A 20,294-nucleotide genomic window follows, 5' to 3' on the forward strand; every position below is an offset into this window, starting at 1 on the left:
CCAGCAAGGGCTAGAAAGACCTGTGCAGCAGTTGTGAGATGGACTGGGAACACTCCATCCAGATGTCCCTCTGAGCATGGTGTTCATTCCTCAGACATGGATCCCAGCCTTTTCAGAGGAGTGTGGTTGCTGCACCTCTTTGCTCTCAGGGCAGTGTGCATCTGAGCTGCTGGGTAGAAGCAGGGAGAGGAGTGACAGCAATGCCACCTCTGCCCTCCCAGGGCATGTTCTGTGAGAGAAGTTGAGTGTCAGAACAAGCTCCAAATTAGTTTTGGTTGGCACTAAGGCTCTTTGGTTCCTGTTGGGAATCAGTTTGGTGAAGTGTGCCACTGCTGGTTATTTCGTGTTGGCTGGGTGAAGTGGCTGCATCTTAGCAGCTCAGCTTTTGCAGGTCCCCTTTCCTTGCCATAACCAAAGAACCTGACAAACAAGCATGGGCAGCTGACTGCTTCTGCAGGCAGGAGAACCTCTTGTCTCTTACCTACCCCAGTCTACAGGGCCATGTCTTTTCTACAGCTGCAGGTGTACCTGAGTTTGCACTCCTTTGCTGAACTGAACCCTGTGATGGCCTAGACCAGGGCAAACATCACATTTCACCACCTCTGCTCCAACAGGTATGATCTGCAGTGAGGTGGACAACTGTGGGCAGCATCTTAGCTTCCTTTACCAAAGACTATCCAAGAGGGCTATCTGCTGCGCAGAGGCATATGATGGCAGCAGGTCATACAGGATGTCCAGGATGTAAAGAAGATTGAGTGCACACATTTGTATGCTCAGTGCCTTACATGAGCCATAAGACCCCCTTTTCTCACTGTCTTCTCTCCCAGTTGATCAGGAAGGCTCTTCTCCATCTACAGCTGCCTCCTGCCTGGTCACTAAAAGGCTTACAAACATGTTCCAGGTATGGAGCATCCCTACCTGCTGATGTAAGACTGGAGATTAGATTTTGTACTACATCTTTTTGACTAAGAATTAGTTGCTTCCTAATTCATAATTATAGGTCATTTGGCAGGGCAGGCAGGGGGACGTGCATCAGTGTAGTTCATTAGTAATTTTACTGCACATTAAACAGACAAAAGGAGGGGGAAGAATGTAATGTTTTATAAATTTGTCAATGTGTCCATATCTGTGAGAGACTGATATTTGTCATAAACAATTACAGTAAAAAGGAACTGGTCATTTCAAGCCCTTTTCCTTATTTTCCACTTCATTGCCAGTAATTTAACTGTACACTGACATTTTTTCTACCTAATGGAAACTTAACACAGACAGCACTTGAATTGTTTTATTTAATGTAGACAACATGTCTTCGTTTTCAAAGTTATCTATAGATTATCTATGCTACACTTTCACAACTGTTCATATGAAAGTTCTTGTGTCAGCCTTTGCCTGTGGAAGAGGAGGACATAAATACATAGCTTGGCACTGGCAGCTATAATTTTCTCAAACTTTGGTCATCTGTGACTGAGACTTTGTACAGCTGTGCTTTAAAAAAAACAGATTCCTGGTTCTGGATGTTTGGGAGGTAGTTTTGAACAACATAACCCATGATGCAAAAGAAGGAAAATGGCTAGGTCAGGTGACCACAAAAATGGGCCATAGATAGTATAAGCAAATCGCAATTTTTATTTCAGTCTCTTATTCTAGGAAACAGTGGCTTGTTTGCAATTTTACTAGAAATCTTTTTATGTTATCACTTGTGAAAGGTATTTTCTAAAATCTTGCAAACAATTGCGGTACAAATAATTCTGGGATATTACTCTGAACTAAAACTGCAGTTAGTGCTGCCATCATAGCTTTTAAGAATTTAGTTAAAAATCAGCACTCTGTTGTCTCTGAGAGACCAAATCTTTCTCCCGTAAGTGCTAGTTTCATTTACCCAAATAGTGAACATGTGCGTAATGAAGGCTTAATGTCAAATAAGTATTTAAGTACAAGCACAAGCCTCAAACTTGGTGGTTTTTCTTTTATTACTTTCCTTCCCCCCCCCCCCCCCCCCCCCTTTCCGTTACTGCATCAAATTTAAAAAGATTTGTGAGTTTGAAACCTGAATCATTTCAGCTGAAGGCCGCTGAGCAGAGACATTCTGGAGCTGGCTGGCATGCCTGTGCAAACCGTTTATGCATTCCTGCAGCAGAATGGAGTTACTGTCTACCATTGCTGCCACATATACTTCCAGTTTTGTTGCCAAATCTTTTGATGGAAAGTGAGGGTTTGGGTACTGTTCTATCCTGCTCTTTGGATTACAATTGGGATAGCTTTTTTTTTAAAATTCAAACTTTTACCCCTTCTAGTTGTACCCTGTAATATCTGGATCTGCCTCCCAGATGACTCCCATCCCCCTACTTGCCAATGCACTGCAGAAGGCTGAAAAATGTGGACGCCAACAAATGGCCTCCACCAGGTTATGCAAAGAGTGAGGGTCACAGCCTAGCTCCCTGAATCAAATCCATGAGAACGCTAAATTTCAACACAATTTTGCACAATGTCCATAAAACAAAGAGCTTTCTCCTAGATTGGTCGATTAAAAGGAGCTCAGGAACTTACCACACGGTTCCTAAAGGAGATGTCAGAAGAAGAGAAGTGGAACAGAGCCCAAGGGACAGCTACAAAGGACCACAGCCATAACTGCAAGAAATCTCTAAGACTTCTGAGAAGCCTTGAGATTCTGGCAGATCTAGCCCATCTTTACATTGGAAAAGCGGCATGCTCAGGCAGCAAACACAGGTGCTTTTTGAAATTTCAGTGAGCCTCAGCATCTGTTTTTTTCCTTTTTTTTTTTTTTATGTAAAGAGCGATACAGTACCTCTGTATCACCCATGACAACAGAGAAGCAGAAATTATCCAGCTTCAAGAAACTAGTTTGTTTATTAACATTTGAAAAACATACAGAAGAATCCTGAGCTAGCAAGAATTTCCAAATCCTAATTTCTTTCTAGAAACTAACAACAACAATAATTTATTTATTTTCCTTTAAGGATGTCAAGAATTAAAAAAAAAAAAGTATGTAATATGCAAATGCGCATTCCATTCAAAAGAATTTAAGACGTGTTTGTCCATCTCTTCTTCCAGGGACTCTTTCATATGTCAATCTCCTTTTTTTGAACTCCTGTACTTCTGAAAATCCTGAATGTGAAAAAGAAGTGGAAAAAAGAAAAACCATGATTAACTATATATACAACCTGTATGTAGACTTAACTGTGTGTTTCTCAGAAGCACTAACAGACTTTATCTTTGACTGGTATGTTCCCTAAGAAAAGTACCAACTGTCATAAAATAAAATGTGTACAGATTAATATTTGCTACTTCTTACTGCTACTGACCTGTTTTATGCATATTGTCCTGTAATAGGAATACAGGACCTTATACAAAAATTAATAAATCAACCTACACTATCCTTAACCACAATGTTTCAGAAAATATTTACTGTTTATTTTTATTTCATTAATACTACACTTAGAACTATTCTATAATTGTTGAAATTTAGTTATTTTTAACTAGACATGGTCATGTTTCTAAGTTGTTCAAAAAAGCTACTTACATTCATACTTACATAAGATTCAAGTGCTTTTACAATAAAGTATTTGAGAAATTGCTTATTCAAAACAAGTTACTGTAAGGAAATTATAAATACTATTATATTAATCTTTAAAAAAAGTGTTGTCAGAAAACTCTAACACCGACATAAGGATTTGATCTGCTCCAGTGGAAATACTGGCTTGGTGTGGTGTCATGAATTATCTGTGGTTTAATGAGAGCTTGATCTGAAGCCTGAAGAAATCCCTGGGGTTTGTTCCCAGTGTGTCTTTTTAACTTGACTTGCTACATATTTCTTAAATTTTTGCTCTCAGAAGCTTTCACTGTATTAAGGTGAAGCTGGGGTTTTTTTGGTCAGTTGGGTTTTTTTTTCATTTGGTAGGTTGGTTTTTGAATTTTTTATTTTTTGGAGGGGATGTTGCATTAGCACGCAAAACTATTTCATATACTTATTTTTCCCCTGGCTAGTGAATTATAAAGTAGAATAAGCCTGTTCTTCCAAAATCTAAACCAAAAATCACTTTTCCTTGTTTTGATTTGATTCACATTCAAGTATACTTTTGTCCTACTGGGCAAGAATATTACAGAAAACTTATCAGCTGGAGATCACAGTGTTTTCAGAACACTAAAATGTGGTACCAGGAGAATCTGCCCTGATCTCTACTGAAATATATTGTATGTAGAATTTTATGCTATCAGTGCTAGTTACAGGTTACTGAAATATCTGTTACCTACTCAGCAATACTGCAGGTCTCAATTTTTATTCTGAGAAGCAAAAGGTCTGTTCAGAGTTTCTGTATGAACATTTAAATTTACATAGCCTGAAAATTAAAAGAAGTTTACCATATCCAATTAACTTTTCTCTCTTTACCTCTGTAATTACCCAAAGAAGTCCATGAAAGAGTAATTTAAATTAGTTACTTAGGTTTTCATGAATGGGTCTGATTTAATTAGTGAAAGCATTTTAATGCTGTGCTGACCTTGTACCACTGAGAGATTTAATGATGGGCAGCAGCAGACAAATCATAAATGAAGTAACCTGTACTAGGCATTAGGCACTTTTTTTAAACAAACTTAAACTTGGATTTTTAAAAAAAATGTGGCATCTCACCTACAGGGAAATAGAATAATTTAAAAAAATACTACAATAAATGATATGGCAATACAGTCTGACAGGGACTTTCTTAGTTGCAAGACTCCATGGATACATACTATGGCTTATTAAAAAAGGTTTCAAGCTAACTATATTTGATGGAGTAAACCAGGGATAAGAAAATCACAAAAAAAGAGAAGCCTAATATTTTGTATAAGGACTGTACGCAGTTTCAGGGTAAACAACGTTTGAAGTACATATTATACCATCTCTGAAAATATAAGCTTTGGAATGATTTCAAGTGGAGAGTTTAGCCCTGGAGATACTAGCTAAAAAAATATTCCAAGAATAAGAAAATACATGAAAGAAACTTAGAAAATTTTTGGAGCACCATTTTTACTCCATTAGTGCCCACAGCAAAACACAGCCATTAGTAGAATCTGAATTTCACTTTCAGGATTTGCTGAATCTCCTCTTTGTCCTATAGAGAAAATACAGTCTTTTGTTCAACCTTGTCCAAATCTATGTTTACAAAATAATCTTTCCCATAACTTTTAAATGCATTCTGGCATGCTCATTATCTATATTTTAGGCTCTGTCAAAGAGAAAGGAAGCTGAATCTTACACTATTGAAAAACTATATTTTTCAATATTTACCAGGGAAAAATAATGGCAGTAACACAATTCTAGATCGTTTGGTTTAGCGCTTTTTAAAAATATATTTTTTATGTTCAAAACAAAACCTGTTAGGAACCTTTTGTCACAGAAGAAATACATATGCAATTGCTGGGTTGAATTTGATTTAACAACTATTTAAATAAAATACAAAATACAGTCTTACAGATACTCCTTGCAACTTTGCAGTTGAGTAACAAAAGTAATTTCAGTAAAATCTGCTTACTTTGGACCTACCTGTTTTAATTTTTTCTTTTGTCCATAAGAATGGAGAATTTTGTTTTCTCTTTCCTTTAGATGCTCCACCTATTTGTTTAAAATTCAGATTTTGAAGCTCATCCATATCATCAAAGAAATCAGAGAGAAAATCATCATGACCAAATGAATTACGTGGGCCTGTGGATGATGAGTTCCACATGGGCTGGTCAATCTGAATTTCTGGGCTTTTAAATGTTGCATCTCTAAATTCTTCTAGAAAACTCTTAGAGCTCTCCTGAGGTGCACAGTCACTGAAAGTTGCAAAGAAATCCTCTTTTTCAGAGTCTTTGGAAGAATGACCAGAGCTATCATGCATCCTGAAAGGCTGTCTTTGAACATGGAGAGAATTTTTAACATCTAGATGAGCAAAATCTTCACAGTCCTTTGATACAGCAAAGAAATCTGGCTTCCTCCTTGTAATTATATCTGATGAGCATGCCTTCTTTTGCATACAGCTTGGAAGATCAGACTTTAAAAAACCCTTATGATGATTCAGTGGAGGAATTAGGGCTTCAGAATTCATATGAGATGTTCCTGGTAGAGAAAAATTTGAACCATTTTGTTTGGAGAATGAAAGACAAGTTTATTTTTTACATTTTACAGAAAAACAAGATGTCATTGAGCATTTTGATTGCAGTCTGTCTCATCAGAATAACTGACCTTACCATGATTAGAAGAGAAAGATTCTAATACATTCAGATTTTTTACTTGGTTTCAAAGGAGACACATTTCCCTAGTAATTCAAGGTATTACCTGTGCTGTTTTGTGCCTTATCAAGCAGCTCTAAAATCTGACAGTTTTGTTTATTATCAAGATACAATGCGTTGAAGTTATTCAGGCTTTCTGGGTGTGATGCACCTTTCACTGTTTTTTCTAGTTGAGAAGCAGCATTTAGGCTGTATGAAGATATCATGTCACTGAAATGCTGAAGCAATAAAGAAAATATGTCAGGAATGTTTATGGTGCATATCTGTACATACCACTGTCAAACATGAAAAATTAAACCAGTTGTTAAGATTCTAAGATGTATAAATTTTTGTTTACTGTAGCAAAAATAAAAGACTTACCAAAGCAGGAGAGGCATGTACAGTAGGCAATATACCACCTGTTTTAAATCTATAAACAGGGTAAGTAACAGTCTCTGTCTTGAAACACAGGAAAAGCAATATCTTAATAAGTTTATTCTCTTTCATTACTCCAAGACTGTAGGAAAGAGTGTCTGCAATGAACTGGCACCTATCACACATCACAGAGGAATTTAACTCAGCTTTTTCTGTCAATAAAGATGGCTTTACACATAATACAGTTATAACAATAGTATGCACAATTTCACATTCAGTGCCCAAATTACCTGTTCACTTGCTCCTTCACCTTAACAGAATGCTTCACCCATTTTCTTGAATGATAAAATATGTGCATTTTTTATTGAATTAAATTATTCAGTCTATAATTTTCCCAGGTTTGAACAGTAGGAGCACATAATTCTTCATCTCTAGGGCTCTGTCAAATGCTTAGTACTATGAATTTCTAAGTGGTGGGTTGAAGGACAGATGGAAGGCCTGGAAATGCTTAATTGGAAAACATTTTTTACATTAGAAAAACACAAAAGCTTGCATGCTGATACAATACTCAATTTAGTGAAGCTTGAGGAGGAAGTTGATCTAATGAGTATTCTTTCAGTTAAGGAAATGCTCTCATTATCTTTTCACAAACATATTGGTGACTTGACAAAATCTGCTGAGAATCAGCAGACTCAGCATTTGGGATATGAATGATATGCTAAAGCCTGTAATTAATTTTTGAATTATACCAGCAAATGCACATGTAGCCTCAGATCAAAAAACCCAAACGAAATAACCACATATGACAACAGAGCAAAAAGATTGATCTAACACATAAAATAATTTTGGCCAACCTTTAAAACTTTTTTCGGAACCTCTGGCAGAAGTTCCTGGAGTTGATCAAAGCTTGCAAGAAATAACCTGTTCAGTGAAGATCCCTTCTTTAACATAAACTGAGCAACCAGAGGATTGATACATGGAAAAGTAAGCAGGCATTTCTCTGTCTGGAAATGGAAATTACTTTGTTAGATTGATACCTGACAAACTTTTTTTCCTTTTTTTCCTGTTACTATAAAGTCATATCTTACTGAATAAGTCATAGAGTATATCATAGAAAAAGAGCTTTCAAACAGTGTACTTTTACAGTCCATTTAAAACTCCTTTTTTTTTACTACAGATGTAACATAGTATCATTTCTGAAAAAGAGTAAGTTCTGCATAACAGTTTGACAAAAAGCAACTCTAAAGATGCTTATTTTCTAAAGTGAATCATGTAAACTCGATTTTAAAATGCATGACCAGATTTACTATTACTTCTCCATTTTAAAGTGAGTTACCTAGATCAATATAAACTGACAAAACTGGTTCTGTTTTACAAAAGTTGTATTTGTTAAGAGCAGACAGGTGGCAAAAGCAGAAGTTGCCAGGGAGAGGATGAATGTCACAAACAAGGCAGCAAGTTGAGAGTAGCTTGTTATCAATGTCGGCTTCCTGTTCCTGACTTTCATACAGCACTGCCAGGATCAAATATCTTTAACAGAGACACAATACAATGACTCCTCTCAGTTTCTTACCAGTATCCTCAAACTCTAAACTGGAAAACCTATAATCCAATACCTCCCCTCTTGAAAGGCCATGCCAATACCTGCTTTATAACACTTCTGAATTTTGTAAAATCCAAAAACAATCTCAGCTTTACAAGACTTCAAAGTTTTCACATAAAATTAACAAATCCATATGTTTTATTTGAAAACCTTACTATACAAGTTAAAGGATATCATATATTTGACTGTGATTGATGGGCCTATTCCAGCATTTATTGGAATGAGTTAAATAAGTAACTCCATGAGTTAAACAAGTTTCTACCATCTGGTACTAAAGCAAGTCAGCAAGCAATGCCACTGACTTCAGTAATGGATCAGCACTGCTGAATTTGGCTTCCTGCCCAAATGAGCCACTGCATGTTTATCTTTTACAATTTGGGTAGTTTTTTAAACCTAGTGCCTAGAATGGTACAAATTGACAGGCAGATGTGGAGGATAAACATCCCTACAGGTTAATCATGAAAGCACAGGGAAAGTCCAATTTGCCTCTAATTGTGCTGACAAGGATAATGGAAATAATATATATATGTGTGTGTGTGTGTGTATGTGTGTATATATATATATCTCCGCATATATACTAGAAATATGCTTATATATATCTCTGCATATATATATCTGCATATACATGTATATACATATATAAAATGCTTATTTGAATAATATGTTTTAAGAGGACAGCAACAAGAAAGCCTAAAACTTTATGAATCTTAGGAAGAAAACTGTAAATTCATGGGAAATCATGGCAAACCTCAGATGGCAAGACTGAAAGCCAGGACTTGTCCAGCCACTCATGAGGACTGATATTAGATGCTATCAAAATGTTGTCAGCAATCTGACGAATTATCAGCACTGTCTCTTCAATCCCTGGTGTAAGAACTACCTAAAAGTGATACATAATATTCTTGGTTAAAACTTACTCCAATGAGTGTCTTAATTTGCTACAGAAGTTGAGGTGAAAACTAAAGGTCACCCTGAACACAAAGAGTTGGTACTGCTGAGTAATTAAACCTGATCCATGCTTATCATGCAGACAAACTCCAACCTCTGACCACTAGCCTGGCTGCAAATTACACTCCGTATTTATGGAAATCCTATGTAGGTGAAATTAATTGATTTTTCCTATAGGTCTTTTTTATGTGATCAAATTTCTGGGTATAATATGAGTTCCTAATGAAACAGGCAATTGTGAGATGCCTATTAAATTTTAAGGAGATGTGTAACGCTTTGAAGCTGTAATTTCCACACAAGCTACACTGTTGATTGAGTACACGAAATGAAAAACACTTTGTCCTCTCTGTAACTTTCATGTAATCAGGTAAATTTTATACAAATTTTAATATGCAAATAATAATGACTTTCATAAAGATCTGCACTAAATATTGGCAGCAAATAAGTAAAAAAAAAGTTATTATTATTTAAAAGGATATTACTTCACTCAAAAATTTAAGTTACCAACAATTTGGTAAATTGAATGAAACTTCTGCCCCAATTTTAAAGCTGATTATTCTAGATACTAAAACAAATTTTCGATTCTAGATTTCCTGATTTTTAAAGAAAAAGGTTAATTTATCTTGTCACATTAAAAAAGCAAACCAGCTGACAGCAAATTATTTCTTTATTTCTTCTGTCACATCAGCAACACAATATTGAAATTTCAAATTAAGACATAAGGAGGATTAATATATATTCTAATAACTTATTAAGGGTATTATATAATTCTTTGACTCCTAGTCATTCAACTGCTATTTGAATCTGATTCAACTGGTACTGCAGTCAACACAGTCTTTTCACTGACTTCAGCAGCACTGAACTAAGATCCTCTTCTATTTTAGTAATTTTGAGCTATTTTATGTTTTCAGTGTAGAAGGCATACTTGATTGAGCTCTTTAGAAATATCGTATCATGAAGAAAAAAACTACCTTCACTTCAAAGTCTTCTGACTTCGGTGTAAGTTCAATTAGAATGGCATAAATTGAGACAAGGTTAAGCAGAGTATTTCCCTTGAGACTGTACCTGTAAAACAGTTTCACTGGATCATAAATATTTAATATGCACATGTAATTATCTCAAACCATTTGTTCCATGTCTTCATAAATATCTGCTTCATTTCCTGGAATTCAGAATACTGGTACAGTTTGAGCATTAATATCTGTGGAAGGAGAGCTAGGATACATTAAGGGATTGACTGCTGAAGGATGGACTGTAAGGAAAGAAAACAGAGTCAGTCTACAGCAAAGCAAGTCTGGTCTGAAAAGCAAAGGTCTGGATCAAGGTCAGTCACTGGAGACACTGGAGAAAAAACAGAGAGGAAATTAAGCAACAACTTGCTTATAGAAAAAAAAATCTCAAAAGAGGTAATAAATTAATGTTTATTAACTATGTGAACAAAAGGTGTGCTTCCATAGCAAAAGGAGAACTACCGATGGACTGGAAGAACACTTCAAGAATGTTTCCCTGTTGCAAACTATATACAGTGGTAGTAACACAGTAATTCACAACCATGCATTTGTAGGGTGAATTTACTTCAAACAGATGTAAGAATAATTCCAGTGTTTCATATCCTTAGAGTTGTGAAATTTCTGGACCCGCACATTTGCAACACACCTCACCTCAGTATTGCCTGCCTCAAACTCTGTTATTTTGTAACAACCATTTCTTTGTCTCTTGTGTAAGACTAAAAATAGCTTTACAAACAAAAACCAACTTTTCAAACATTTTGGTGGTCTCCAGTGATCACTGTTACTTTTATTATTTCACTGAGTTTTTCAATAGGAGCATAACAAGATTGTAACTAAGTGAAAAACTCAAAGACCACTAGAAATATGAGACTACAATATTCGTATTTTTAAGAGAAATGTATTCCTACAGAGAAGTTCAAAGAAAAATGAGTAACAACTTGTTCTAATAAGCTGCTTTCTTTAGGGACAAGTTGGTTTTAAAAATACTAGGATAACAAAAGAATTTCACAACTTACTCTAAACTCAGTCTTTCTCTGGAATAGAAAATAATCCAACAGCATGTATATTGGAGTGATAATGTCACCAGCCTTGATATTACAGTGTCACAGGAGTCCTCACAATTTAGTTCTTCCATACTCTACCATGGAATTTAAATACAGAGTAAAAACTAAATAAATACATTACCATGGCTGCCCACGCTTTTAATGAGTATCAATATAATATGCAGAAACCAGATCAAACACAAATACAGCTAAATAATGTAAGCGTTAAGGACACATATGGGAATTAGGAGAACTAGCTTTTACTCCCAACTTTTATTTTCTTTGAACTTCAAAAGGTTGATTCACTGCTTCATGCCTCTTTTTCCTTCCTCTAAAAAGAAAGTGTCAATACCTTTTTAGGCTGTTCTTAAGATTTCTTGGGAACTTCAATAATGCAAAATATTGTTATAAACTTCTGAAGTACTTACTTAGCCTATACAAATCATATTACACCTACATTAACTATATAAAGTACAACATCACTAATAGCAGCAGCTTGTAGGAATGTCTACGTTGTACTTGTAATACTAATTGATTATTTAATTATTTATCTATCTTTCAGAAGCAGTTCTTCTACCTGCAATCTGTTTTGCTGCATACCGAAATTTAAGTAGTATGCTATTGCTTAAGCTAATATTCTTTATTAAAAGCAGGACAAATTATTCAATAGACTAATTCAGTTGACCATCCAAAATGGGAGGAATTAATATACACATTGGTAAGAGAATACAGCCCGAAATGCATTTAATTGGTTGTTATTTTCAAGTATGCATCCTTTAACTACATTTCATATAATCAAATCACAGGTCAAATGTTACTTTAGTGAAGAAACTGAGAACATTTTAAACTAGTCAAACTGGCACAGAATTTCAGGGTTAATGATTTGTGATGTGAAACAATGCATGAATTAAATATGATTATGAAGAAGAAAGATATGCTAGAAGTCTGAAGATATGGCCTAAAAGTGACCCAACACATAACAGAACTTGGACACAATAGTTTCATTTTTCAGTAGTTTCACAGTACCTGCAAAAAGATTGCAGTACATTCATCTATTGTCAACACAACGTATCGATCTATACTTCCAAAGAGCCTTAAGGAATAACTACTGCTTCTTTCAACAAAGGTAATGCTGTAACTGAAGAAGTAAAATTATTTTATTAAAACTCAAGCAATAAAATACTACTATTTTCTTAAAGCAAATGAATAACATATACCCTTTAATACAGTTTTTAAACTTACACAGTCTTGATCTTTCTCAAATGCTCAGTTCACTGTAAGACACACTTGAACAATACACATCAATGTAGCAGTGATTTAGTGAAATTAAATTATGTTGCTAACTGCATTGAGCATGACCTTGATATCCAGGCTTTGAGTTTACAAAAAAAAGAGGTAATATAGAAACTAAGATAGATAATTTGAAACTCCTACTGACTAACTTTGCATATTGCATTTCTTTTCCTCCTTTCATGATTGTGCAGCACAAGGCAAAGCAAACTCCCTGATGGCCATTGGTATGATCCTAAAATTTCTCAGTGACTTAAAACTGCCAGCAGCACAGCCTCCTGTTGTGTTTTACTAGGAAACACAAGAGACCTAAACGTGAATCTGCCAGCACTATGGCCTCTAGAAACTTGTATGGGCAGTGTATTCAGATGTTTTAAAAAAACTAAACTATTACCTTTTCTGAAATTGTACAGCTCTTTACTCACCTATTTAACCTCTTCACCAGTGCTAAAAGGAGCTAGTGAGAAAGTAACAAAACAGCGCTCCCAGCTATTTGGCTTATGGCCAGACTGAACAGAGAACTTGAACAAGTCAGAGTTTAAAAGCATGTCAGATTATGTGTTCAAATTTTAAAAGTCAAAGACATAAATTTTTTTCCCCTACTGAACTGTAATAAGATGCAGACCAAAAATGGCTCCACAGCTGACTCGAGGATAAAGCTAGGAAAAAAACTGGCATGTCTCTCCAGCAACATGGTGAAATCAGCTACCCGTATCTCTGTCACCATGTCTGAGAGATATTGTTGCTCTGGTCCCTATTTCTATTTTTCTTTTTTTTTCCCCCTCCATCAGATAAAAGGTAGCTTTACCAGGTATGTATTACTGTGAAAGCAAAATTCAAGAAAATTATGTTAAAGTAAATAATAAAGAAGCCCAATAATTTACAACCCTGGCAGTTTTTGTACAGGTTATAGAGTACTAAAAATTAAGTGAATAGTAGATCTGAATTTTATGAATAAATTAGCTTTTGTTTTAAACTTCGTCTCTCCCAAATACTGTGATGCATCAGAAAATAAGATGTTTTACTATTTTTCAGTTTGGGTATTTAGCATCGCTTCACCAGATAAAAACAACAACAACAAAAAAAAAACCCCAAAAGCAATTTTTACAATGAATTAAATACAAAGTCTTCCAAGGACGAAGAAGCATTAAAGAAAAATAAAAAAAGATTAGCATTACAATTTTCAGAGAAAAGTAGACAATTTAAAAAGTTGTTTTCATTAAAAAGTACCACCTCATTATAACAATAAAAAAAAATTGGCCAATTCTATTCTGGTAGGCATGTGTGTGAATCTCTAGTACTAAATTATCAACTTCAACAGAAAAACTATATTCTTGTCTCTTAAAATGTTAATAGTGTAATTGCAGAAATGTACCTGATAGCTAAGTAAATGACTAATACATGATACAGTAGAACAACATACATGTCCTGAAAATCTGAAAATAAATAGTCCATATAGATTCTTTTCACTCACTTGGACTCAAAAAGCTGAAGAATATCTGGCATATTAAGAAGACCTTCAGTTGTCAGAAATACATATGGAATCTGTACTTCCAGAAGACAGGAACCACCACGATTCCCTGAAACATTTTGTATATGTAAGACAATAGTTTAACAAGCAAAAAAACTAAGGATACATTTAATGGACATATCTTTTAAAAATGCAAGTTTTATTCATCTTCAATAAAACTCTTCCACTCTATAGGTTTTTTCCCCCCAGATTAAACTCTTGAATGCCATTGAAATTACACTTTAATTCAGATTTCTTTAGATCTACAACATTCCCTTAGGATGAGGAAGCGTGGATACAGCTTGCAGAAGCTGCAAACAACCTGGGAACTTGGCACAAGTCTCTTATAAACCCACATGTACTACTACATCCTAGCCAAAACTAGGGTTACACTCAAAGAAAAACACCTCTTTGCTGCACAGATAACCCAGCTCTGTTTATTTAGCTTTATCCTTCAGAACATACTACTCATTCTCTTCCACAGGCACATGAATGTACCATTTTATGGAACAGAAAATGTTTTCATATGTCAGCCTGTTTATTACAATTCTGGAGAGCACTTACCCATTTGTACTGTTTCAGGGAGGGTGGTTTTAAAAGTCATATAAGTAACATTCAGATTTTTGCACAGATTTTTCCAGCCAGAATTTTCAGAATAATCATATTCCATTACTAATGAGAAGTGTGTCCAAGGGAAGTCAGGTCCAAGTTGCTGATTATGTACAATAATGCAGGAATATCTACTAAGGCTTAAAAAACCCCAACAGAACATGAATAAAATTACATGCAGGTAGAAGTACCCTCAGAGCAAAATAAACACAGTGTTACTTTGACAAATTCTAACTGCTAAAGTCTGTTTACAAAAAAATATTTACTCTTCCTGCCTAGAGTTCCAACTCCCTTAAAAATTCATTTAAAAAATAAAAGCTGTACTCTTCTCCCTACAATCATCTCCCTGAAATATATTTTCCAGAAATGTCGTAATTTGCCATTTCTTCTGTTACACTCTTTCACCACTTTTCCCTAAAACATGAAAAAATCATGTTTTTCTACATATTTCTCTTTAAAAGTTTTTCTAAAACATGCAAAACAACATATAAGGCTAGGAATATGCAACTGTTTGTCCTCTGAGAGTTCCTCTGAGCCTCGCTAAGCATTTTTCTAGAGTGGACAAAATTCTCCACTTTAAAAATGAAGGTGTAGGTTCATATAATGAAAACTTCACTTCAGATTGGAAAGTGCCATAGAAATTAAAAAAAGTAACTAAAGTTTCACTGACCTTATTCCTGACTAAAGAAATTGTTCTCAAGAATCAAGAATTTAACTTACCTGCTTATGATCTCTTTGCAACCTAAATGGCTTCCTTTTTTCTCAGAATTCAAATCCACAACTTTCAAGCCTGCTTAAAAATAATTAAACAGTTGATGAAATAAATGAGCCTCTATGTCTACGAATCAATCCACAACAGTAAGTAGCAAATGTGGAACAACACAAGTTATGAAAATTTTAAGTATTACATACTCTGTCTTGCTGAAGTCCTACACAATTTCAGTTTGTATTGTACTGTTGGATGTAATGATTTAGAAACTTCCTTCTCAGAACCCAAGGAAAAAGTAACACAAACAAGTTTCACTTCTCACAAACTCACAACCCTGTTACCTTAAAATGAATAATTAAAGAATAATACAACAGGAAGTACATTTGCTCCTTTATAGGTTAAATTTCTTTATACTTTTTATACATTTGAAATTTTAACTGAAAGATGTGTCTAAGAAGGAATATCGGTATTACACAAGTGCTTCTTTTCAAAAGTGTAGTTGGATTGACCTGTGTTTGCAACCAAGTCTTAAGATCTTAAAACAAATAAAACCCTTTTCATTAAATATTATTATTAGTAAAAGCACTGTGAACATGCCTCCTCCCTTTCAAAACATTCTAAAAGGCAGTCTTTCTTCTTTTAAGAGCACAGGAAATCTTAACTTTATTTTTAAAGGCAAAAGAACAGTGTAGTACATGACACGTGATAAAGTTCATGCCAGTAGGATTTATGAAAAGGGATTTAAAAAAAACAATATAAAAGGATCAATTACTTGCTCTAAACATAACTATAGTCTCAAATTACAATTTTTCTGAAACATGTTTGTTTTACCAGCTGAATTTGCAGTGTTGAACTAGCTTGTTGAGAAATTACTCACAGGTAAAATGCTGAAATGATGAAAGTGCTGTTTGTATCAGCGGGGAGGTGGGTTATTGGAAACAGAATTTTTTTACCTTGATTTTTATATATTGCTAGAGTTTATGCTGACATACTTAACAAATTAGCAAACAGGATCAGCAACACATAGCTAGGGGAAAATATGATCTGTACCCAACTACTCATTCAAGGCTTTATGCTGGGGAGTTTAGTCAAGACTTTTAAAATCTAACTGCTCTGAATAAGCTTGCAAGGAAGAAAGCATGAGACCAATGATCAGCTAAAAACAATGAGACAATCTGATCAAGATAACAGATGCAAATATAATTAGGCAATGGGCTAATTGTTCTGTTAAAAAAATCTTTGACTCAACAGATACATTTCACTCTCTCGCAATAGAAAACATCATACCACTCTTAATCAGGAGAAAATAAAATTAAAAAAAAGAAAAAAGGCTGATGGAATAGTTAGAAAATATTAAACAGTGAGAAAAGTATGTAGAAAGGCTCCTGATGAGAAGAAAAGGGAGAAACACCTGCACCAAGCATTCAAACAAGAATGCAGCAACCCACAGAATAACAGCAACTTTTTATTTCAAAATTATACATAAAATAATTATTTACCTTCTATCATAGATAATGGGTGAATGAAGGCAGCTTTTTCTCTTTCAGAGTCCATCCTTGTAATGATTAGTATCTGTATGAAGACAAGTAAAAGAAAATCTAGTAATATAAAAAAATTATTCTTTCAGCCTGCATACATCTTTCTTTCTCCTTTGCACAGAAAACACAAGATTGAATAAACAGATGGCAAAAATAGAAACTTTGGAGTTTTCCACAATGACAATCATAGAATATCTCAAGTTGGAAAGGACCCAAAAGGATAGAGTCCAGCTCCCTGCTTCTCACAGGACTACCTAAAACTAAACCAAATGACTATGTCTAAGTGCTTCTTCGACATGGACAGGCTTGGTGCTTTAACCACTTATGTAGGAGTCTGCTCCAGGGAAGACCACCCTCTAAGTGAAGAATCTTTTGCCCAATATGTCTGAACTTCCTCTGACACAGCTTCATCCAGTTGCTTGTGTCCTATTGCTGGTCACCAGAGAAGATACGCACCTTCCCCTCTGCTGTCTTGCTTGAGGAAGGTGTAGACTGTGATGGGGTCACGCCTCAGCCTTCTCTTCCCTAAGCTGAACAAGAGAAGTGACCTCAGCTGCCCCTCCTCTTGCCCTTGAGGCCTTTCAATGTATCTTGGTCCCCCTCCTCTGGACACAGAAAACAGACAAGTTTGATAGCCTCCTTGTATTGTGGCACTCCAGCACTCGAGGTGAGGCCGCCCCAGTGCAGAGCAGAGCGGGACAATCCCCTCCCTTGCCCGGCTGGTGATGCTGTGCCTGATGCACCCCAGGACACGGGTGGCTCTCCTGGCTGCCAGGGCCTCAGTCAACTTGCCATTAACCCAGACTTCTAGTCTCTTCCCACTGCACTCCAGTCTCTTCTCTCCCAATTTTTATGTATAACCACAATAGCCCCACCCCAGGTGGAGAATTTGGCACTTGCTCTCAGTATAGTTCATACATCTGGTGACTGCTCAGCTCTCTAGTCTGATTTTTCTGTAAGGCCTTTCTACCTTCAAGAGAGTCCACTACTCCTCCTAATTTAGTATCATCAGTAAAATCACTTAATGTGCTTTTGATTCCTGTGTCCAGATGACTTATAAAAACATTTAAGAGCACTGGCCCTAAAACTGAGCCCTGGGGAACACCACTGGCCACCAGCCTGATTCCATTCACTGCAATTCTTTGAGCTCAACCAATCAGTCAATTGCTCACCCAACCCAGTATTATGGACTTGTCTAGCTCTGTGATGAACAGTTCATCCAGGATATTGTGAGAGACAGTATCAAAAGTCTGCTAAAATTAAAAACCACACTCACTGGCTTCCCTTGGTCAACTAGATGGGTCACCTTGTCATAAGTGGAAAAAGAAAGGAAATTAAGTTGTTTAAGTAGCACTTTTCTCTTGTGAGCCTGTGCTGGTTGTGGCCAATGACTGCACTGTCTCATGTGTTCTTCAGTAATTCCCAGAACAACCTTTTCTATAATTTTACCAGAGGCTTCCTTCTTTCCCTTCTTGAAAACTGAAACAACATTTAACATCTTCCAATCAGCTGGAATCTCTCCAGACTCCCAAGACTGCTGAAAAATAATGGAGACAGGTCCCACAATGACAGTTTTGAGCTCCTTCAGTAGCCTGGGATGAACCCCATTGGGCTCTATAGGTCTATGCACATCCAGATGGAGCAGCAAGTCTCAAACAAGTTCAGGATTGGCTGAGAGTTTATCATCATCCTCAGTCACAGTCTTCTAACACTGGTCTCTAGGGATGGAAGACAGAGGCAAGAAAAGGCACTGAATGTCTCTGCTTCATCTACATCCCTGTTTGTGAGGTGACTAACCTTGTTGAGCAACTAACCAATGTTGTCTCTGATTCCCATTCTGCTCTTGACTGATTTAAAAAAGCATTTTTTGTCATCCTTCACAGTGCTGGCCAGCTTGAACTTCAATTGAGCTTTGGCCACATAAATTTTCTCCCTACAGGAGTGAACAGCCTCTCCATAGCCACTTCATGTCACCTGTTCATAAGTGACTTCCAAAGTCCACACATGTTCCTTTTCCACCTAAATTCTAAAAGATCCCTGCTCAACCATGCCAGGCTTCTGCCTTGCTTGCTTGGCTTTTGACACGTTGGAATTGCCTGCTCCTGTACTCAAAAAAGATGGCTCTTAAAAAGTGACCAGCATTCCTGGACCCCAATACCTTCAAAAACAGATTACCCTTGGATCTTACTAAGTAGCTCCTCCAGCAGTCTCAAGTCTTCTCTCCCCATATTCAAGGTCAAAGTTTTGCTGGCAGTTTTTCTCCAACCATCAACAATTTGGAACTTGGGTGTATGTGTGCATTATTATTCTGAATAAAGCTCTTCTAGAAGAAACCTTAAATGGGAATATTTGATTGAAAATAAAAATGCTACTTAAAGGTAACTGTCTAAAGATATTATACCACACTATTACTATTGTACTAGACAGATTTGTCACATTATAAGCACTATCCTTTACGGAGACAAAACTTCAACTAAAGATATCTAGAATTTAGCCTGCAAGGTACTGATGTACTGGAGGGAGGTACTGAATGTATTGCTGAACTAATTAGAAAGATTTTCCAGTCCGTAGATAGAGTCATTAAAGAGTTCCTGCCAGAGATCTGAGATTCATTAAATATTGCTTAAGACAAAAATATTGAAAAGGATTAGAGTCTACCAAACTGACACAGTAATAAAAAGAATCACCACCAGAGAAGGTGTTTACCTTGTCCATCATTTCAACTGATACAAACTAAACATGTGCCATATGACGTATATAAAGAAGAATATGTACCTACATACATACACCAGACTTTCTGACATGACTATCTCTGAACTTTTATGCCATTGTATAGACACTTTTTGTGGTGTACACAAGATTTTTAAGAAGGCACACAGCACTGTCTGTTTCTTAAGACTAAAGACATAAGATAATCATATGTGTAAATATTAAAAGCATGTTAGGTCTTGCCAGAAAAGAAATTCTGGTCAGATAGACAATCATAAGGCAGATTTCAATTTTCCAAGTAGGTGCACAGAAGAGCCACTTGACAATCCATTGGCACCTTTATAAGCAGTTTTGGACAACTGCATTTAAAAATGTAGACCTGCTTTTCTGCACAATTCAACAGGAGACTCATTATATGTTCATCTAATTATATGCTAGATGATCTAGATGAAATTTTTTGTCATGTCCTATCTAATCATAAGTACAAAGATAATGAAAGATAGAGCAAAATTAATTTTTTTTTCTAAACCAGCAGTAACTTCTTCCTTATAAAGGAAATGTACCATTACAATCCTGCATCAATAACAACTTTGGCTAATAAAAGGATAATGCGATTATCATATTTCACATCATATTAACTGATACTGATGTGATACGATAGAACAGTAAATAGTTTATTGAACGCAACTTTTACTTCTTAT

The 20,294-nt window shown here is 35.8% G+C and overlaps 1 protein-coding gene across 1 annotated transcript in view; it reads right to left on the reverse strand.

Moving 5' to 3' along the window:
- Positions 1-2,849: 2,849 nt before the first annotated feature.
- SHOC1 (shortage in chiasmata 1) overlaps positions 2,850-20,294 on the reverse strand; it is a 45,097-nt gene continuing 27,652 nt past the window's right edge. Inside the window, exons 17-26 of the mRNA XM_039567728.1 lie at positions 16,846-16,918; positions 15,358-15,427; positions 14,593-14,777; positions 13,993-14,098; positions 10,147-10,240; positions 8,976-9,107; positions 7,479-7,628; positions 6,317-6,488; positions 5,543-6,097; positions 2,850-3,126 (exon numbers count right to left, since the gene is read on the reverse strand). Coding sequence (XP_039423662.1) covers positions 3,032-3,126; positions 5,543-6,097; positions 6,317-6,488; positions 7,479-7,628; positions 8,976-9,107; positions 10,147-10,240; positions 13,993-14,098; positions 14,593-14,777; positions 15,358-15,427; positions 16,846-16,918 — 1,632 coding nt within the window. The 3' untranslated portion in view covers positions 2,850-3,031. The remainder of the gene's footprint in view (positions 3,127-5,542; positions 6,098-6,316; positions 6,489-7,478; positions 7,629-8,975; positions 9,108-10,146; positions 10,241-13,992; positions 14,099-14,592; positions 14,778-15,357; positions 15,428-16,845; positions 16,919-20,294) is intronic.

Source organism: Corvus cornix, chromosome Z (genome assembly GCF_000738735.6).
Source record: "Corvus cornix cornix isolate S_Up_H32 chromosome Z, ASM73873v5, whole genome shotgun sequence".
In the NCBI taxonomy this organism is placed as follows: Eukaryota; Metazoa; Chordata; class Aves; order Passeriformes; family Corvidae; genus Corvus; species Corvus cornix.